Genomic DNA, 17,573 nt, shown 5'->3' with positions numbered 1-17,573 from the left:
AGGTCTCTGGAGCTCCTGGTCACTGAGGAGGAGAAACAGCACGTAATGCATGGCTACCCAACTAGGAGCAGCAGGAGATCCCTCGTTTCTCTCTTCTGCTTTCCACTGCTGGTCTGTGCTTTTTTTTTTAGGTTTATTAATTCAGTGCTAGGCCGTGATATTGATTGACCACTGAGAAAAAATAATATAAAAATATATTACATACAATGATACATTTTATCAACAGTGTTTAGTCTTTTAACTATGTTGACACAAATGTCTATTCACATGAAAATGATGTAAAAACACGAGTGTAGTGCTTCGTGGTTATGAGAGTTGTAGTCACTGAATTCTACACTTTTGTTGCAGTGTTTCTGTTTGTTTTTGTCATCTCTGTCTATCTGTAGGTTTATTGAATGGGATTGGCTTGTTTGTTGAGAGTTTGGTGGAATGATAAAATGTTGCACTAGTCCTTGCTGATAAGGAGCTGGGTGACCTGCTGTTCTTAGAGACGTCATGTGCTGCCACAGTAATCCTCTTTCACCCTCACATGGACTCCATCAGGGAGTGTGTGTGTGGGTGTGTGTGGGTGTGTGCACACTAAAAGTAGGCATTCTGCTAATTTGCAAGTTCCATTCCTAGACATCTAGCTATTCATCGTTTTGCCGTGCTGTTTACATATAAGTAAGTAATCACACAGTTTTATGTGGAATTACACTACTGTTTTAAATCTGTACTTCTACACTGTTATTTATTCCAGTGAAATATGTCAAATGTAAAGGACTGAAGAAAACACCTGAGTCTGAAAGGATGTGGAGCTGCCAAGACACCTTTATAAAGGAGAACCGACTAATATAAGAATAGCCTCACCCAACATTGCTGAATGTGTTTGGGGTTACCTGGAACATTAAAAGCAGAAAATACGACCTAAATATCCCTGAAGATATAATGCACATCGATAGATAAACTACAAGTAGAACTAGAATCTATTAAAGGACGAATGTGGGCAAAGTAACTTGTTCAACAAATGCTTTTGTTTGGAAGAATCAAACAAACTACATATATATATATATATATATATATAGTAGATGACTCCTTATTTTTGTTACTTCTGTAAATAACTGTGACATCCGAGGTTTAATGGTGATCACCGTGGCTGAAACAAGGCCTGTAAACCCTACACCTCTCTTTTCTTATTGTATCTCAAGTCAACATGACACCCACATCAGATAGTCCTACCTCACGCCTGCCAGTCTCAGCTCTGTTACACTCTGGTGTAGCTGCAGGATCCCTATGAAACTGCAACATACAAAACAGGAAGCAATCTGAGCTGGGTCCGTCTCTAATGACCAGAGCCTGGTGGACTTGCAGAACCTTAAGTAAACTAAAATAATTAAAAGCATCCAGGACTGAAACGATGTGATGAATATCCAGAGAAAGCCTGATTTACATCTTCATTTACTTGTTAATTTTTTATAATCATTCATTTAGCAAGAACACACTGAACACACAGCGTTTTTTTTAAATGATGTTTGTTTGGCTTGTGGCAGCATGGTGGCGCAGCAGGTAGTGTCACACAGTTTCAGGGACCTGGAGGTTGTGGGTTTGAGCCCTGCACCGGGTGACTGTGAGGAGTTGGTGTGTTCTCCCTGTGTCTGCGTGGGTTTCCTATGGGTGACTGTCTGTGAGGGGTTTGGTGTGTTCTCCCTGTGTCTGCGTGGGTTTCCTCCGGGTGACTGTCTGTGAGGAGTGTGGTGTGTTCTCCCTGTGTCTGCGTGGGTTTCCTCCAGGTGACTGTCTGTGAGGAGTGTGGTGTGTTCTCCCTGTGTCTGGGTGGGTTTCCTCCGGGTGACTGTCTGTGAGGAGTGTGGTGTGTTCTCCCTGTGTCTGCGTGGGTTTCCTCCAGGTGACTGTCTGTGAGGAGTGTGGTGTGTTCTCCCTGTGTCTGGGTGGGTTTCCTCCGGGTGCTCCGGTTTCCTCCCACGGTCAAAAACACACTTTGGTAGGTGGATTGGTGACTCTGTAAATGTCCATAGGTGTGAATGTGCGAGTGTATGACGTCATGTGAAGGACTTGATCACCCTCCAGTGTGTGTTCCAGTTTTGCAACCACTGATTCCGGGTAGGCCTGGACCCACCGTGACCCTGAACTGGATAAGCGCTTACAGAAAATGAATGAATGATTGGCTTGTTAAAGGGTTACATTCTTGTAATGTACTAAAATACCGTAGGTATTAAAGATTAGCATTATTAACAGGTAAATTATTAGCATCATAAGAACAGGTTTTTTTTTTTTTGTGTCCCAAAGTAAAGACATCACCCCTGTCTACATCTGCTTTTACATCTGCCTAACCAATACATTTCCCATTTCCATTAAAGGGCTTAGGAGCATGAGATTTTGCCCTCAGAAGTTATTCTTGACCGTGGGCCCGTATTTCAAATTTGACCACTCAGATTTCGAATTGCAGAAAGATAACAACTCAGAAACGCCCAATTCACTCAAAATAATAAAGGCTTCATGAGTAAATCCTTCCAAATGGACAAACTCAGCAGAGAATGCCTTTTTAACTAGTGTCAAACTCAGGCCAGGACCAACTTTCCACAGCAAAGCACTGCAAACAAACAGAGCTGCTGACAAACAGCTGTGGGATAAAGACACAGCTGCTCATTAGTGGACCTCAAGAGAGACGCAGAAGGCCATTTTCTCTTTTGAAAATGTGAGTGAGAGAACTATATTAGACCCTGGACAGAGGTTGTCTCATAAATCCCAATCCTGTATCACATGATCATTTACCGCAGAAATATTTAGAAGTGTCTCTCTCTCTTTTTTTTTAATTGCTTACATTCTCAAGTGAATTACACTGCAATCAAAACTATTTCTCAGAAACATTAATATACTTTTAAACTACAGCTGTCAGTGCAGTTCTGTAGCTTGATTATAGGGGGTGGAAATGTTGGACAATATCACAAAAATGTGTGAGACTGGGTTGGCTAAAATTTTTACAGGTACCTCATATAGATACTGACAGAACTGTGAAGTCATAGCTCACAAAGAACACATATTTACAGTCAGCTTGCATCAACACTATGCAGACAAACCTGTCCTCTATTTATCTCCCTCTTATTTACAGTGCAGCTCATACATGTTTTCAAACATTTTCAAATGCATAAGCCATTTTTTTTCTTGTTTTATTAAAAAGGCAACAAGCTACAATTTTAAATAAATGTAATTTGTAAAATCTAACTGATATTTATTTTAATGAATGGTAGCTAGCAATTATGTTAGCTTTTAACTGCACTTGAATAACACTGCAACTGTCAAAACACAAATAATTTGTGTGTTAATTTATGAATATTACTGAAGAAGATACAGGTCAAATGTTTCTTGCATCAGCATACTAGTCTAAAATTGCTGCATTGGACTGCTTTGCACAATGACTTAAGCTTCTCTTTATTCGCTAATGAATAAAGAAGCTGTGATAATGCTTGATAAGAAGCCTTTCAAAGCAGCCTGCATTAGCATTGTTTATGTAAAATGTAACTGTGAAACATTAGCTCTTTCTGAATCTTATAAGAGCAGAAAGGCTACTATATTATGCACTGAATTACAGCATTTAGTATTGTCTTTATTTATTTACAATGCACAACATTCATATTTTTATGTATGAGCATAAAACACTTCAAGTTTACTCCTTGTTTGGATATAGCAGGTTTATCTGCTGATAGTACATTTCTAAGCTATAAATATTTGCACATTGTGAATGTAATAACCTAATATGTTGCATTGGACCAGTAACTATCTGTGGTTTACCTTCAGATAGCATAATCTGTGCCCAAATTCACTGCACACAGCACCTGTGAGCACCACAGGTAAACCACAGTTTCCATGGAGATATGAGAAGGCTTGCTTAGACTTTATTGCATCATATGCTCAACTCGGACAATGACACCTAACATGCTTTTCATTTAATTTTTTAGTGGTCGTCAGTGGACTCTGCTCAGATATTTCTGGAAGCCGCGCCCATTTGAACACACATTTATATAACACTGTTGTTGCCTAGGGTTCCCAACCAAATCTAACAGGAATCATGTTAATCTGGCACTTTCTATTAGACGCACAGAAATCTCTCTTTCCGGGGGTTTCTTTTTAATGCCTGCCTTGCTGTGGCTCATTGAATTAGCTAGCTTTGCTAGTTTGTAAATTGCCCTGTAGCTAGTGTTCTGAGTTCCATTTAAGAGGTTATTATATGGGATTATTATCTGTGTAGCTTTGCTGTTTCAGAAGAGACTCAAAGATTTATTTATTCCACTTTGATTGTATTCTTATGCTTATGTAAAATATGAAATCCGCTAAAAAGCCTTGGTCAAGAATGTGATTTTCCTAATTCCAGGATATCAGCCAAGTCAAGGCTAACCCTGCTAGATAACCTCCAGTCACTATTTTTTACAACTTAGGCTGTGTCCTTGTCACACAATGGAGGAAAGACTGGATGAACATGCAAACAGTGTTTAATCTCAAGATTTAAAAAAAATAACGAAAAAATTGTTTTCAACATGTTGAAATAGTTAAAAATACAAGCAACCTGGAGTTTCAAAGAAGAAACAGGCTCAGAATTTAAAGGCAGAGCAGGTGTGAGAGATTCTTTTTTACCTAGCATGAAAGCTACTTACGTGTCTAAATAGAAGTAGTGTTAATTAAAACTATAAATGAGGTTTCACAACATTTCAGCATTGAGATGTAAATACACTTATTCAGCCTTCATTACTGAGGAGGTGATTGGACATTTCTCACAGAAATTTTGCATGTGCAGGGATTATGAACATGCAGTCTGGTACATTATATCTATATCTATATATATACATATAATAGTACATGTGAAACTAGTCTAGATATAGGCAAACACTAAAGAGATAAACAAGACCACTACACTGCTGTGATATTGATATAATTCATGAAAAATGCCTACAGGAAAATATAGTTGTATACACTCTAAATTTCTATATCATTTCTACATTTCTAATTAATTTTTTTGAACCATTTGGATGTTGGATCAAAAGGCCTAGCCTATATTATTTAAAATCCTTACCAATGTTTATTTTCAACAACTAAATTTTGTATGTGGAAGTAAATTCTCAACGACTATGAGGGTGATATTCATGACAAATAATATATTAAATGGTATTTAAGTCTGGAATAACTCTTTAAGTGCTCTACCTAAGTGAGTTGACTGACAGAAGACATAGAAATGTATCAACACAGACAGTAAAATGTTCCTGTTTTCTGTTAGCCACATTACAGGAGACTCCATCTTGTGTATGCTATCAAATAGCTACCGGGGACTGCTTTAGGAAAGCCCAGAGGAGTGATGAACCTTTGTTTAGAAACCATAGAGATGACAGGCTAATGATTAAGGATGAACACAGCAGCATTTCCATGCCTCATTATCTGCGTTAACCTGCTGTCTGATGCTGGTCTTAGGGCCAGATCAATTTAAGCAAATTAGCACATATTGAAGTGGTTAGCACTTTGAGTTTCAATAGCAAGATCGATCATTAACCGCCATGGCCCTCTTAGCCAATCTGTAGCTAAGGGAGCAATTTAAGTTAGGGCAATTAAAACACACTTAGGGTTGTTTAGCTATCCTCTAAAGTCGGCTAGTGCGCATCTACACTACCTTTTGCGGTGCATTGTGGGATTGTTTGAGTGCACTGAAATTGTACTACAAAATGGTGGAACCCCAAAATAGTACAATGTATAGTACTAAATATTGCAGGCCTAGCTGACTGTCACATCAATGATTTAGTAGCGCATTGTAATGTATTGCAAGACATACCGTAATAGCAACTAGCCCTGTACATATAATCACAATACACTTGTATATTCTGTATATTATGTTGTTCAGCATCAATTAATAATTGCTTCTTTCCAAACACTTGTTTAAAAGTAGCTCAAGCTCTGGCTAAAAACCCAAACAGAGCAGGAGAAAAGAGGATAATGAAGGACTAATCACTTCACTTGCAAGTTTAGAGACTGAGTGGGTTTACAGTAAGCTACCATGACCAGTTTACAACCCATGTTTAACATTGCCATGGAAACTTTGAGAACAGACTTCATTGATTTAATATATATTACAAACAGCTATTAAATAAAAGGTATTTATTTTAAGAAACCATATTCCACTTTCACAATAAAGGAACTTACAGCTTTCATCTTTGAGACAAAAAAAAAAAAAAAATCAAGCCCTGCTCTTGCTTCAGATCTGACAAAATTGTCATGTTTTTGGGTCCACTGTGAAAAGACAATGCAATTCTAGAAAGGATGTATAACTGTCAAGAAGCCATTACTGAGAAAAGAAAATTTCACTCGAGTACCTAACTGTATTATTTGAGAGTGTGCAGTTTCACTGCTCACATTTAACATAGGGTTTTGTTTACTTTGTTAAGAAATTACAGAGACCCATTCTATTGGTCAGTGCTTTTTTCTAGCAATTATATGATGAATTTGTGTACTTCAAATTATTAATTTAAAAATGATGTCACCTTAAACAAAGAATTCATTTTTGATGTCAAAATACTGACCAGAAATATGGGCCATTTCTGTTGCACAACGTAATGTGCATCTGTTAATGTGGAAATTGTGTGGAAAGTTTATGACATTGATAACATATGTGAAATATTAAAAGCAAATGATTGTGAGTGAATATTGTGAAATCCAAACAGATGATATATAGTCTAAAATATGAAATTAGGTCATAGCTCTGGTCACACAGGGGCACAATCAATGTTTTAAAAGCAGTGGGTTAATTGGAGTGAGGATGGTTTTGTGTGTTTGGGTTTGGGATGTCTGCCAGGCAAATTAACACTCTCAAATTAACATATTTACCCACTGTGTCTGCTTGAATTGGACATTCATGACGTGGTTTGTGCTCTGGTTCGTGACTCAGTCCTGAGGTGCTGCAAATGTGTGTCAGAGAAAGAAAATTCTGCTCCGTCAACCTCTCGCTCCGTCTCTCTCTCTCCTCCAGCCAGTTGCCATGGAGATCCTCCTGCTCCTGTCGCCTAGAGAAACATAAAAAAGAAAGGAAAAAATCCTAGGAGGACCTTCCCCTGTCTGGAACAGATACAGAGCTCGACGGTGTGTGGGGACATTACTGGAGGGAAATGTTGGAGCTGAAATAAAGTGAGGTAGAGAAGTGTCCAAATATGAAAAACTTAAGCATTGGGTCTACAAACCAACCTACCCACCCAACACACATACACACACACACACACACAGGTAGTGTGGACATACACACACTTGAGCAATATCCAGTTACATGACTCACTTCACTGCATTTTCACCTAACAGATTGCAAGCAATCCTTCAATCCAGAAAGTAATACCTTCCCAAAATAAATCCAAAACAATCAAGGCCTGTTATTCAATGATAGCTGCGTTTTTACTGAACCATTCTTTTAAAAGCCCCATATTCTCCATTTACGATCCTCTGTTGATGCATATGCTTGTTTACCAAAACAATTATCATTACAAGATCATTTCCCATAATGTATTTAACTCTTTTAATTATATAGTATTTGTTCTTGTTTGCAGTTGGTGTTTCGCATTTTGAAGGGGCCCCTAAAATGGAGGTAAATGTTTTGCCTCTGACTCTGAGACAAAATGCCAAAGTCCAAACTGTACACGTTCTGGACGCATGTGAAGGGCAGAAAGAAATGAACTGCTCTTCTGTGTAAATGTCAGGTCATGACCACTGAAAGAACATGTTCTTGCAGCCCCCTGGAGGCAAAGCTTAGCAGCACACAGAGTCTATATCTCTGTTTGTCTTCTACTGTGAAATAAACAAATGTTTAGAATGACATCACTAAAGTCAATGGTGTGACCAATTATGAAAGCAGGGCAACAACAACAACATGTTGATACTTAAAGCAACACTAGGTAAAATGTATCTTTACTCCTGGGCTCCCCCTACAGTTGCAGAATGTAATTAAATAATACAGCACTGTCCAAAATCAAGGTGGAGTTTGTTTTCCTTCCTTACTTCAAAAGTTACAAGAGCCCAGAGGAGTCTATTCCCCAATTAAGTGTCAGTGAAACAGCAATTATTATGAAGCTGTAATTTTACAGTAAATATACTACCTAATGTTGCTTTAATATACGTGTTCAAGCGTTATGATTTGTTGAAATATAGCGTTGACTAAGGGTGAGTCTGGCTCCCTAAAGTCAGCCACAGCTCTATTGTATATGGGGCAGATATCAAGTGTGACGTGGAACAGTCCTGTCTGGTTCACACATGTTCTGTAACCCAAGTCAAGTCCGGCTCATGACATGGTCCACATCTGGCACATACAACACTTGCCAGTGTTGTAACTGAGCCGTGTAGGCACAAATATATGTTATTACAAACTGACGATCAGGCAAAACAAAACAACACAGAATGTAAATGTATAATGTTGTTATTTATTTGCTTCAAAGCATCCTGTTTTCTGAGAAACCTACATTGGTTTATTTCTATAGCAGACAAATGCTATGCTTGTAAGTGCTGAAATATAACTGCTATCAGGAAATTGGGACTGTTTGTAAAAGCTCTGAGCCAAAAATGCCCCCCCCCCCCAAATCAGGGACATTAAAGACTTAAATTGGAGTTGATGGCCTCAAAGCCTGACACAGAATGACAAAATAAAAACTATAAAATAAAATCAATCTAAAACTAAAACCAGAAACCTCACATCAGCCAAATAAACATCAGACATTAAGGACTGTGTTGTAATATTGCACTGGGTAATAAATGAGATTTAAATCCAAAGATTCCCAAGCCAGCACAAACGTATTAATTCTATACATGAAGTAGGTAAATAAGCCCTTTATGACCTCACTGCCAAGTTCAAACAGCACTAAATGAGTCTCCACTGAGACTGATGTAAAAACGTCCATGTTTTGGAAGCATACAGATCTGTGTATATATATATGTTCTATAATGATAGTTATAACCACAGGAAAAACTGAGTAAAGCCAGAGCTCTCCACCCCTCGGATCCAACAAAATCAGTTCGGATCACGACATTAACTCATGAGAAAGTAAGACTCTGCAAATTTTTGTGTTTAACATTTTTTTTCTCCAAGCATCGATTCAATAAGTGCATGAACAACATAAAAATCAAATAAAACATCTCTGTAATCTTCTGAAATTTTCAGAACTATATATATATTAATTTGTATGAATGAATTCTAGTGCTTTTCTCTCAATGACTTTGACAGCAACAAATGTATGGAAGCACTTTTCTTAAACATTAATAAGTACATAACGATAAAGAACTTTTATATCAGCCGTAGCTATTTTACTGTAGAATAATACTAAAAGCATAAGAGCTGACTTATTCAGGAAACATAATTCCAAAAGTAACGGTAAAGAGTAAACGAGAGGCTTTTAAACTTCACTACCTCCCTATATTCTACTGTTTGCATGTGTGTGAGTTAAACACCAGGAAGGCCTATGACCTACAGTATGTTTAGCTTATTTATTCCTAGTGTGGAAAAGCCCAAAATGAAGTATTGTCATCTTTGTACCCTCCACTTTAGGAATTCATTGTATGTGCACACAGCATCATAATACTTTCTCTCTCTTTCTCTCTCTCTCTCTCTCTCTCTCTCTCTCTCTCTCTCTCTCTCTCCTCAGTCATATCTTACACTCCCTGCTTTTCTCCTTTTTTCTTGTATCTCTCTCTGTTCTACTCTCTCTTTACTCTTGCTCTCTCCCCAACACCCATCTCTGTCACTCTCTCTTTCTCTCTCTCTCTCTCTCTGTTCAGCAGTCCAGGCCGATGTAGTTGAGCAGTAGCTCAAGGGCATGGAGTTTCTGGTTGGCTTCCTCTATGGCGCTGTATGTCTGGACGTTGCTGCTAATGTGGTAGCGGATCTCGTCCACCAGGGGGATGGAGTCAGTCTCCTGCCTGGCTGCCACGCTCCCAGCATCCTCTCTGATCACCTCGGCAAACTCTGGCCTCTCCACCAGCTTAGACACACACACACACACACACACAAGCAGACAGAGGTACAGGATCAAAGACTCAAGTGCATACTTAGACAAAGAAACATTCACTGTCTAACATCAGGTTCGTTTTCATCTTCAAAAGTGCGGCAGATTTATGATGCAAGTATAGACTCACACACAGACACCACTGACACAATGCTCATCCTTTTCATATTCATGTTCTACTGATCAAAGCTCTGGACTGAGCATTTAGCTGATTTTACCTGCATTTTAGCCAGGCGTTTGTCAAATTATAGTCATATATGGTTTATAAAATGATCAGGTTAAAAACTGGTGGGAGGTCTGATGACTGATGACTGATGACAAACTACATTTGAATGGTTTGTGTGTTGAGAATGTTGTGTAACGCACCCTCTCAATGATCTTGGCCATGAACTCCGTGCACTGATCCTCCAGACGAGAGAGGCTGAAGAGTTTGGCTGTTTTCCAAATGTGCAAAATATTCTCTTCACTCAGCAGAGCCGCCAGAGTGCGACCACACAGTCGCTTCAGACCGGGCAGCAGGTACATATCTGCCACGCACAGCACCTCATACACATTATCGTGGGACAGCTGGAAAACACATACCCAGACACACACCACAACACACACATTATAAAGGATACATTTAAAAATGTATGAAAACAGTGGATCTTTTTACAGGTGGTGTTTAACCTTTCAGTAAAAAAGAATCACATCAGTCACAACAAGGTAAAAACCTTTCATCTTGGGAGAAGTGGACATGCCAAGCTACAAGAATAACCCAAAAACTGTCAAAAAGGTCACAGGTTGTTCTTGTATAAGTAGAAATTACTGATGGTTAAATAAAGAAAGAATGAAATTTTATCAGTAAAACCTAAAAAAAAGTTAGGTATAGATATTTACTGACTCTACTGTAAAACTATAGAATAGCATAATTTAGATAGAAATACAGTGTGTGTAAGTGTGTGTGTGTACCTGTGTATTATCGCTGTAGATGTAGTATAGGATCCTAGTGAAAAGCTCGTGTGAAACATCATGTAAAGTGATGACTGGAACTCCTGGGAGAGACTGCAAGGTTTCTCCTTCACTGAAATGATCTTCAACTAATGCTTTAAAATAATCACTACGGCCACAGAAAAAAGCCTGTGGACCAACACACACACACACACACACTTTAAAATAAAGTAAATATAATGGTATAAATACATTATAATTAAAGCAGTTCTATTTAATTACTATGTACACTGCTGACTTATCTACTGAGTAACTACTATTATACTAATATACTAATACACTAATAATGCAGTTATATATATCACACATACTGCAGTGTTAATATCTCTGACACTCACTCACTTTATGACACAGAAAATCATAACCTTCCACCCGGAAGCAGACGTCTGGGTAACTTGGGAAGCTGTCAGTAAGATCGAAGGGAAGCTGTCCATAACCAACCTGAGAAACAATCAGAATCTCAGTCTCTTCATTTTAAAGGAGTTTGTCTTGGTGACACTTTAAATGCTGTTGTAAACATAACAGACAAGAAGACACAACATTTCTCACTCTTAGATCACCTTAAGAATATTCTAAGATTTTTACCCCCTGCCCAGGACATTTTAAAGTGTAAATTTAATTAAATACATACACTGTAAATGAAACTAACATAATTTTGATTGATGTGTGCACACCTTAAAGTTATCTCCCAATAATTAAAAACATGTAACAAATACCTAGAAACACATTTAAATGTATATATCTAAAATATATATGTTCTTATAAAGACTTCCAAATGAGAAATATTAAATAAATCGCCTAGAATAAATATGCTTTCAAGTTTTCAAGATTTCAAGTTTTCTGAAAAGCCTGATTATATGTGAGGAACCGAAAAGGAAAGGTCTCTTACTCTCAGTTCAGCTGGAAGAGCACTATCTGCCAACAAAGCCATGCCATCCTGCAGCTGCCAGTCATGAGGGTCCAGAGTCAAAACCTTAACACATGTTCCTGGCTTATTAGACACTGAGAGAGAGAGAGAGAGAGAGAGAGAGAGAGAGAGAGAGAGAGAGAGAGAGAGAGAGAAGAGAGAAAGAAAACAAGAGAGGGAGAAAGAAAAAAAGAGAGGGAGAGAGAGAAAGAGAAAGAAATAGAGAGAGAGAGAGAGAGAAAGAAAGAGAGAGAGAGTGAAAGAAAAAGAGAGAGAGAGAGAGAAAGAGAGAAAGAGAAAGGAGAGAGGGAGAGAGAGAAAAGGAGTGAGAGAGAAAGAGAGAGGGAGAGAAAAAGAGAGCGAGAGAGAAAGAAAAAGAGAGAGAGAGAGAGAAAGAAAAAGAGAGAGAGAGAGAGAGAGAAAAAGAAAAAAGAGAGGGAGAGAGAGAGAAAAAGAGAGCGAGAGAGAGAGAAAAAGAGAGCGAGAGAGAGAGAAAGAAAGAGAGAAAAGGAGAGTGCGAGAGTGAGAGAGAAAGAAAGAGAGAGAGAGAAATCAGAAGGAAAGGGAAGCGGTATAAAAGGAGGGTAAGAAAACACCAAAATGACTGATTTATGAAAATGCATTCTACATTTCACTGAGTTAGACCTGTGTGTTGGACAGGAACATCAGTGTCTCACCAAATTCTTGCACCTGCTGGCTCTTGACCTCTAGCTCCTCGATCAGTTCACTGATTTTACACTGCTTAGCCAGACGTTTGCAGTCCTCCACATAACTCATGTCTATATCTAGACGACCTGTGGAGGCACAGAGCAGGAGAAATGTGGTACAGTTACACAGTCTAACTGAGGCTGAATGATACAAATACATGGACAAACACATAAGCTTGAGCAATATTTCATGTTTGAAGTTAAAGTGATAGTTCAGTCAAGAATATTATCAACAGACTTTCTTGTTATCTTTAATATATTTATCTCAAATGTAGTGGATCAGCCAAGGCCTGATTTGTTTTTTTCTATGATTTTGCTGTAGAACGACAAGAATAATGTGGCTACCTAATTACACCAATCAGCACAAGTGCCTCAAATGACCTTGGGGTATTAAGTAATCTCCAGTGTGGTTTCAGACACCGTATGACAATGTCATATACATAAAAATATAAACGACAAATATATGTCAAATAAATAAAAATGATGAAAAAGAACATCACAAAGCTACAAAAGCCATTTTAAAGACTGAATTCCATATTTGGGCAAACGTACCTGAATCTGTGTCACAGCCCTGTCTGAGATTATCAGACAACTACAAGCAAGTGTGTGATACTTTAAACAAGAAACGTGTAACCCGGTCATTTTAAGCTTCCACTACTTGCAACACTACATTAAAGCTACAGTGAAAAGCAAAGTAAACACACTATGGATCACCAAACACGTCCCAATCAGCTACATTTGTATAAATAAGCTTTAAGCTGTCTTTATCATCACATTCCAGTTTCAGTGATGCTCACCAATGTAGAAGTACTGAAGGATGGCAGCAAATGCAGCAGGATTGACCTGATAACAAACAAAAACAAATTAAAAGAGAAAAGGAAGGAGAAATGTTAAAATGAGGCTATACTCATAGCTACAATGTTTATAAACTGTAAAACAGCGCCCACCAGTGGGTGTTTGAGAGCGATCATGGTCTTGCCCCTCCACTTGGTCTCCAGCATGTGAGCGAAGTACTCAGACCGAGCACTGAGGACACAGCGGTGCGTCCGGAACATCTCGCCATGGACCATAAAGGTCACATCACTATACCAGCCTTGCTCCAAAAGCCTGTACAACACACACCAACACACACACAAGCTAAACTACTGTGCGTGTTTATAACCACTGTAACTGGCTGCTGAAACTTTATTACATTTGAGTAGAAGAATGTGGATTGTACGTATGTGAAGAGTAAAGGTGTTTAAAAGTGCGTAAATCTATGAAGAGTAAAGGTTAGTGGAGTTAATGAATGCATGAGTGTGGGTGAGTGTGTCTCACGTTTGCAGGAAGTGCTCGTAGTAGTCTCTCTGCATTGCTTTAGCTGTGATGCGTTTGTACTCTTTCAGCAGGCGGCGGATGGAGTCGCTCAGAGCTCCATAAAGACAGCGCTCACCATCAAATGTATTTGCCTCGCACTTCGCTCCTGAGAGGGAAATCACATACACACACTTTGTGTCATTGAGATATTAACACAATTTTACAGTCCTAACAAAACATATTTTATCACTTACATTCCACGTTACTCTAATAACTCTAAAAAATAGAGGTCTTATGTGTTTGAGATAATATGCTCATGTGCACTAAATAATGTTTTGAAGATAGGACTAAACTAAAGAACATTATGTCTATTGGGTTTATGCAACTAAAAATGTGTTTCACGTCTCTGGGACATTTAAAACTTAGAGGGTAACCTGATAAAGGGGGCAACCAGGAAGGTCCTTTCTCCAAAGTGAGCTTAAGGTCACAAAGCTGATTATCTGCCCATTCCTGTAGTTTAAATAGGAGCGTCTGTTTCTCTCTGTCTTTCTCACTCTTAGTGAGTATTTCCTCGTTATTGCTGTCTTTGACTTACGCAGTAAGGACCTAGAAATCTTTTGATTTAACTTTTCTCTGGAGCAGCATTATCCTACAGTGGAAACAATCCTTTAGTCATTTCCAAGTCTATATAAACAGTGATTTTACCTCTTTGATGATGTATAACACCTAGACATACACAAACATACAACCCTATTTTTTTCAATTTAGCAAATTTGGGTCAGATTCTATTTTTATTTTCGCTTTCACCAAATTTTCAGGATTCTATTTTAAAATCCTGCTTGGATATTTACCACTGGCCAAAAGGTACTGCACCAAATCCTCATGTCCACAGAGGCAAGCATAGTACCTTCCCACAGAAGAGAGAGAGAGAGAGGGATATTTAGCCTATGTTTATTTACTAGTAGCTTTATTAATTTACAAATAACAGACGGCACTGTTCGTTTAACACAGTAATGTGGTTTCTGACTTACAGAGGTGTACTGTCCCATTTATCTCTCAAGTTCAGTTCCACATCTCTCTGTTCAACCAGGTATCTGAGAGAAAAAAACACAAAAGCCAAAAGCTGGTCATTTTATTCATTCATTCTCTGTAACCCTTATCCAGTTCAGGGTCGCGGTGGGTCCAGAGCCTACCTGGAATCATTGGGCGCAAAGTGGGAATACACCCTGGAGGGCGCGCCAGTCCTTCACAGGGCAACACACACACTCACACATTCATTCACACACTCACACTTATGGACAATTTGGAGTCGCCAATCCACCTACCAACATGTGTTTTTGGACTGTGGGAGGAAACCCACACAGACACAGGGAGAACACACCGCACTCCTCACAGACAGTCACCCGGAGGAAACCCACGCAGACACAGGGAGAACACACCACACTCCTCACAGACAGTCACCCGGAGGAAACCCACGCAAACACAGGGAGAACACACCAACTCCTCACAGACAGTCACCCGGAGCGGGAATTGAACCCACAACCTCCAGGCCCCTGGAGCTGTGTGACTGCGACACCTACCTGCTGCGCCACCGTGCCGCCCCTGCTCATTTTAATAAAGGTAAAAACATATGCAGCCTGAATAGTAAAATGAACAGCGCAGCACATGTTTTGAAGAGACAATGACTTTTCTATTTTGTTTCCCCTGAAGGATATTCGTGTGGTTTCATGTAAGAACAACAGTCATAATTAGTATTTCATTATAATTTTCCAACCTTTGATTATCCCTTAAAACAGAGCACTGTACTTTACTACCAGTGACGGATGCATGCAAATGACCTCTATCTGGTTGCCTTGTTCAGAAACAGTCCTTATGTCTCCTTGGCAGGCCTAAAAACAGCAGGCTGAACACACAGATGTGTGTGAATGTGTTGGTATTTGTGACATCACATAAACCAGATTGTGAAAACAGGCCTGCTTTGCAGCATAGCATCAATACATGGAAATTACATAGAGGCTATAGAAAGGCATGAAAGGCATGTTTTAAAGTTTTTTCGTTTAAAAAAAAAAAAAAAAAGGAGTGCAATTTTTCTGAAGAAAGTAGGTCAGAGGAGGAGAAGAACATAATTTACTGCTGACAGTCTGTTATCTGTCAATGTCAGCTGCTCTCTTTCCTTATAACTTTGACTCAAATCTGTAACAACAAGTATCAGAAAGCAAAGCAGTTTAGCTAATGTTAAATATAGAAGTATGCTACAGGAAGTTAACACACAAAGAACACAATGTACATTTTCATAGAAACATATTCTTTCTATTAATTGAAAGAAACAATAGATTTTGTGCACAAAATTTTGCAGAAGATTGTCATTTTATTTTATTTATGTCATTTTTTTTGCTCCTTCTAGTAAATAGATTAAATTATTTTACAATGTTAAACTCAGCAAAGAAATTCCAATAATCGCTAAAATTCGCAAACAACGTGTACAGTTATTTGCAAATAAAAAGACAAGAACACAGTTGTCCAATAAAGTGATTCTGGTTTTCTAAAAAGAAACAAAAACTCATCTGACAGTGTGCATTAACAACATAAACAAAATACAGAATAAGTTTACAGAATAACACTTGTGTATGTTCACACTTAAAACCACTGTTACAGACCTCACTCTCGAGGGTACAGTGTAAAGAACACACTTCTGCAAATTCATCCGTCCATTCTCTGTAACTCCTGATCCAATTCAGGGTCACAGTGGGTCCAGAGCCTACCTGGAATCATTGGGCGCAAGGCGGTAATACACCCTGGAGGGGGCGCCAGTCCTTCACAGGGTAACACACACACACACATTCACTCACACCTACGGTCACTTCTGAGTCACCAATCCACCTACCAGCGTGTGTTTTTGGACTGTGGGGGGAAACCGGAGCACCCGGAGAACACACCAACTCCTCACAGACAGTCACCCGGAGCGGGACTCGAACCCGCAACCTCCAGGTCCCTGGAGCTGTGTGACTGCAACACAGTTCAGGTTTACAGCAAGCTACAGTTTTATTTACAGTGTTGGCAGTAATTTATATGGTTAGTTTTTACAGTCAGATAGAGTATTGCTTACAGTGTTGAAAGCAGGTCACGTGTTTAGTTACAGTGTTTACTACAAGATAAAGTGTATTATTATTAGTACTTAGCGTGTTGACATGAAGTTTCACTTACACTGTAACCCTGAAACTTTTTGTGAACACTGAAACCAACCCTGTAACATACTGTCAGTGGTGTAAGAAGCAAAGTGTAGTGTTGGTGTTTGCAGTAAGAGTTAACGTATTTAGTGCTAACCCTGTAACTAACCGTTTAAACACTTTAACTCTTACTGCAGTGTTTAAAGTAAGGTTGGCAGGGTTACAGTATCACAGACCTGACTCTGTGGAGGTCTCCCTTTCTGCAGCTGGAGAACAGATCTGCCGCGTCCATGACGGAGATAAAGGAGCTGCTCTGAAAGGCATTGAGCGACAGGAGAAGCACAGCGGCCTCGGAGCGGGGTTTTTATGCAGATACGTGAAGTTTGAAGCTCTTTCTCCGGGGCCTGGACTCCCTCTCTATCCGTATCTGTTTTTCTCAGATTTCACTCAGACGTAAACAACACCGCTCTTCGCCAGCGCTGTTTCCTTAGCGCCG

General features: G+C 39.1%; 2 protein-coding genes across 3 annotated transcripts in view; both read right to left on the bottom strand.

The window, feature by feature from the left end:
- The window catches only part of plxna3 (plexin A3), a 587,367-nt gene that overhangs the window by 22,325 nt on the left and 547,469 nt on the right, over window positions 1-17,573 (bottom strand). The gene's annotated exons all lie outside the window — the stretch shown is intronic.
- On the bottom strand, window positions 8,434-17,558 carry abtb1 (ankyrin repeat and BTB (POZ) domain containing 1). 2 transcript variants are annotated; one of them, XM_066643862.1, is made up of 12 exons: window positions 17,314-17,558; window positions 14,942-15,004; window positions 14,762-14,817; window positions 13,932-14,076; window positions 13,562-13,721; window positions 13,412-13,457; window positions 12,585-12,701; window positions 11,890-12,002; window positions 11,343-11,441; window positions 10,962-11,129; window positions 10,377-10,577; window positions 8,434-9,986 (listed from the first exon to the last, which is right to left on the bottom strand). In XM_066643862.1, the coding sequence occupies exons 1-12, from the start codon at window positions 17,367-17,369 to the stop codon at window positions 9,780-9,782; spliced, it is 1,431 nt and encodes a 476-aa protein (XP_066499959.1). In that variant the 5' UTR covers window positions 17,370-17,558; the 3' UTR covers window positions 8,434-9,779. The 2 variants fall into 2 exon arrangements, with proteins under 2 accessions (XP_066499959.1, XP_066499960.1); XM_066643863.1 differs by lacking the exon at window positions 14,762-14,817 and having other exon boundaries at window positions 17,314-17,385.

This window comes from Hoplias malabaricus, chromosome 14, assembly GCF_029633855.1.
Source record: "Hoplias malabaricus isolate fHopMal1 chromosome 14, fHopMal1.hap1, whole genome shotgun sequence".
In the NCBI taxonomy this organism is placed as follows: domain Eukaryota; kingdom Metazoa; phylum Chordata; class Actinopteri; order Characiformes; family Erythrinidae; genus Hoplias; species Hoplias malabaricus.
This window is presented reverse-complemented; position numbering and strand designations above follow the sequence as displayed.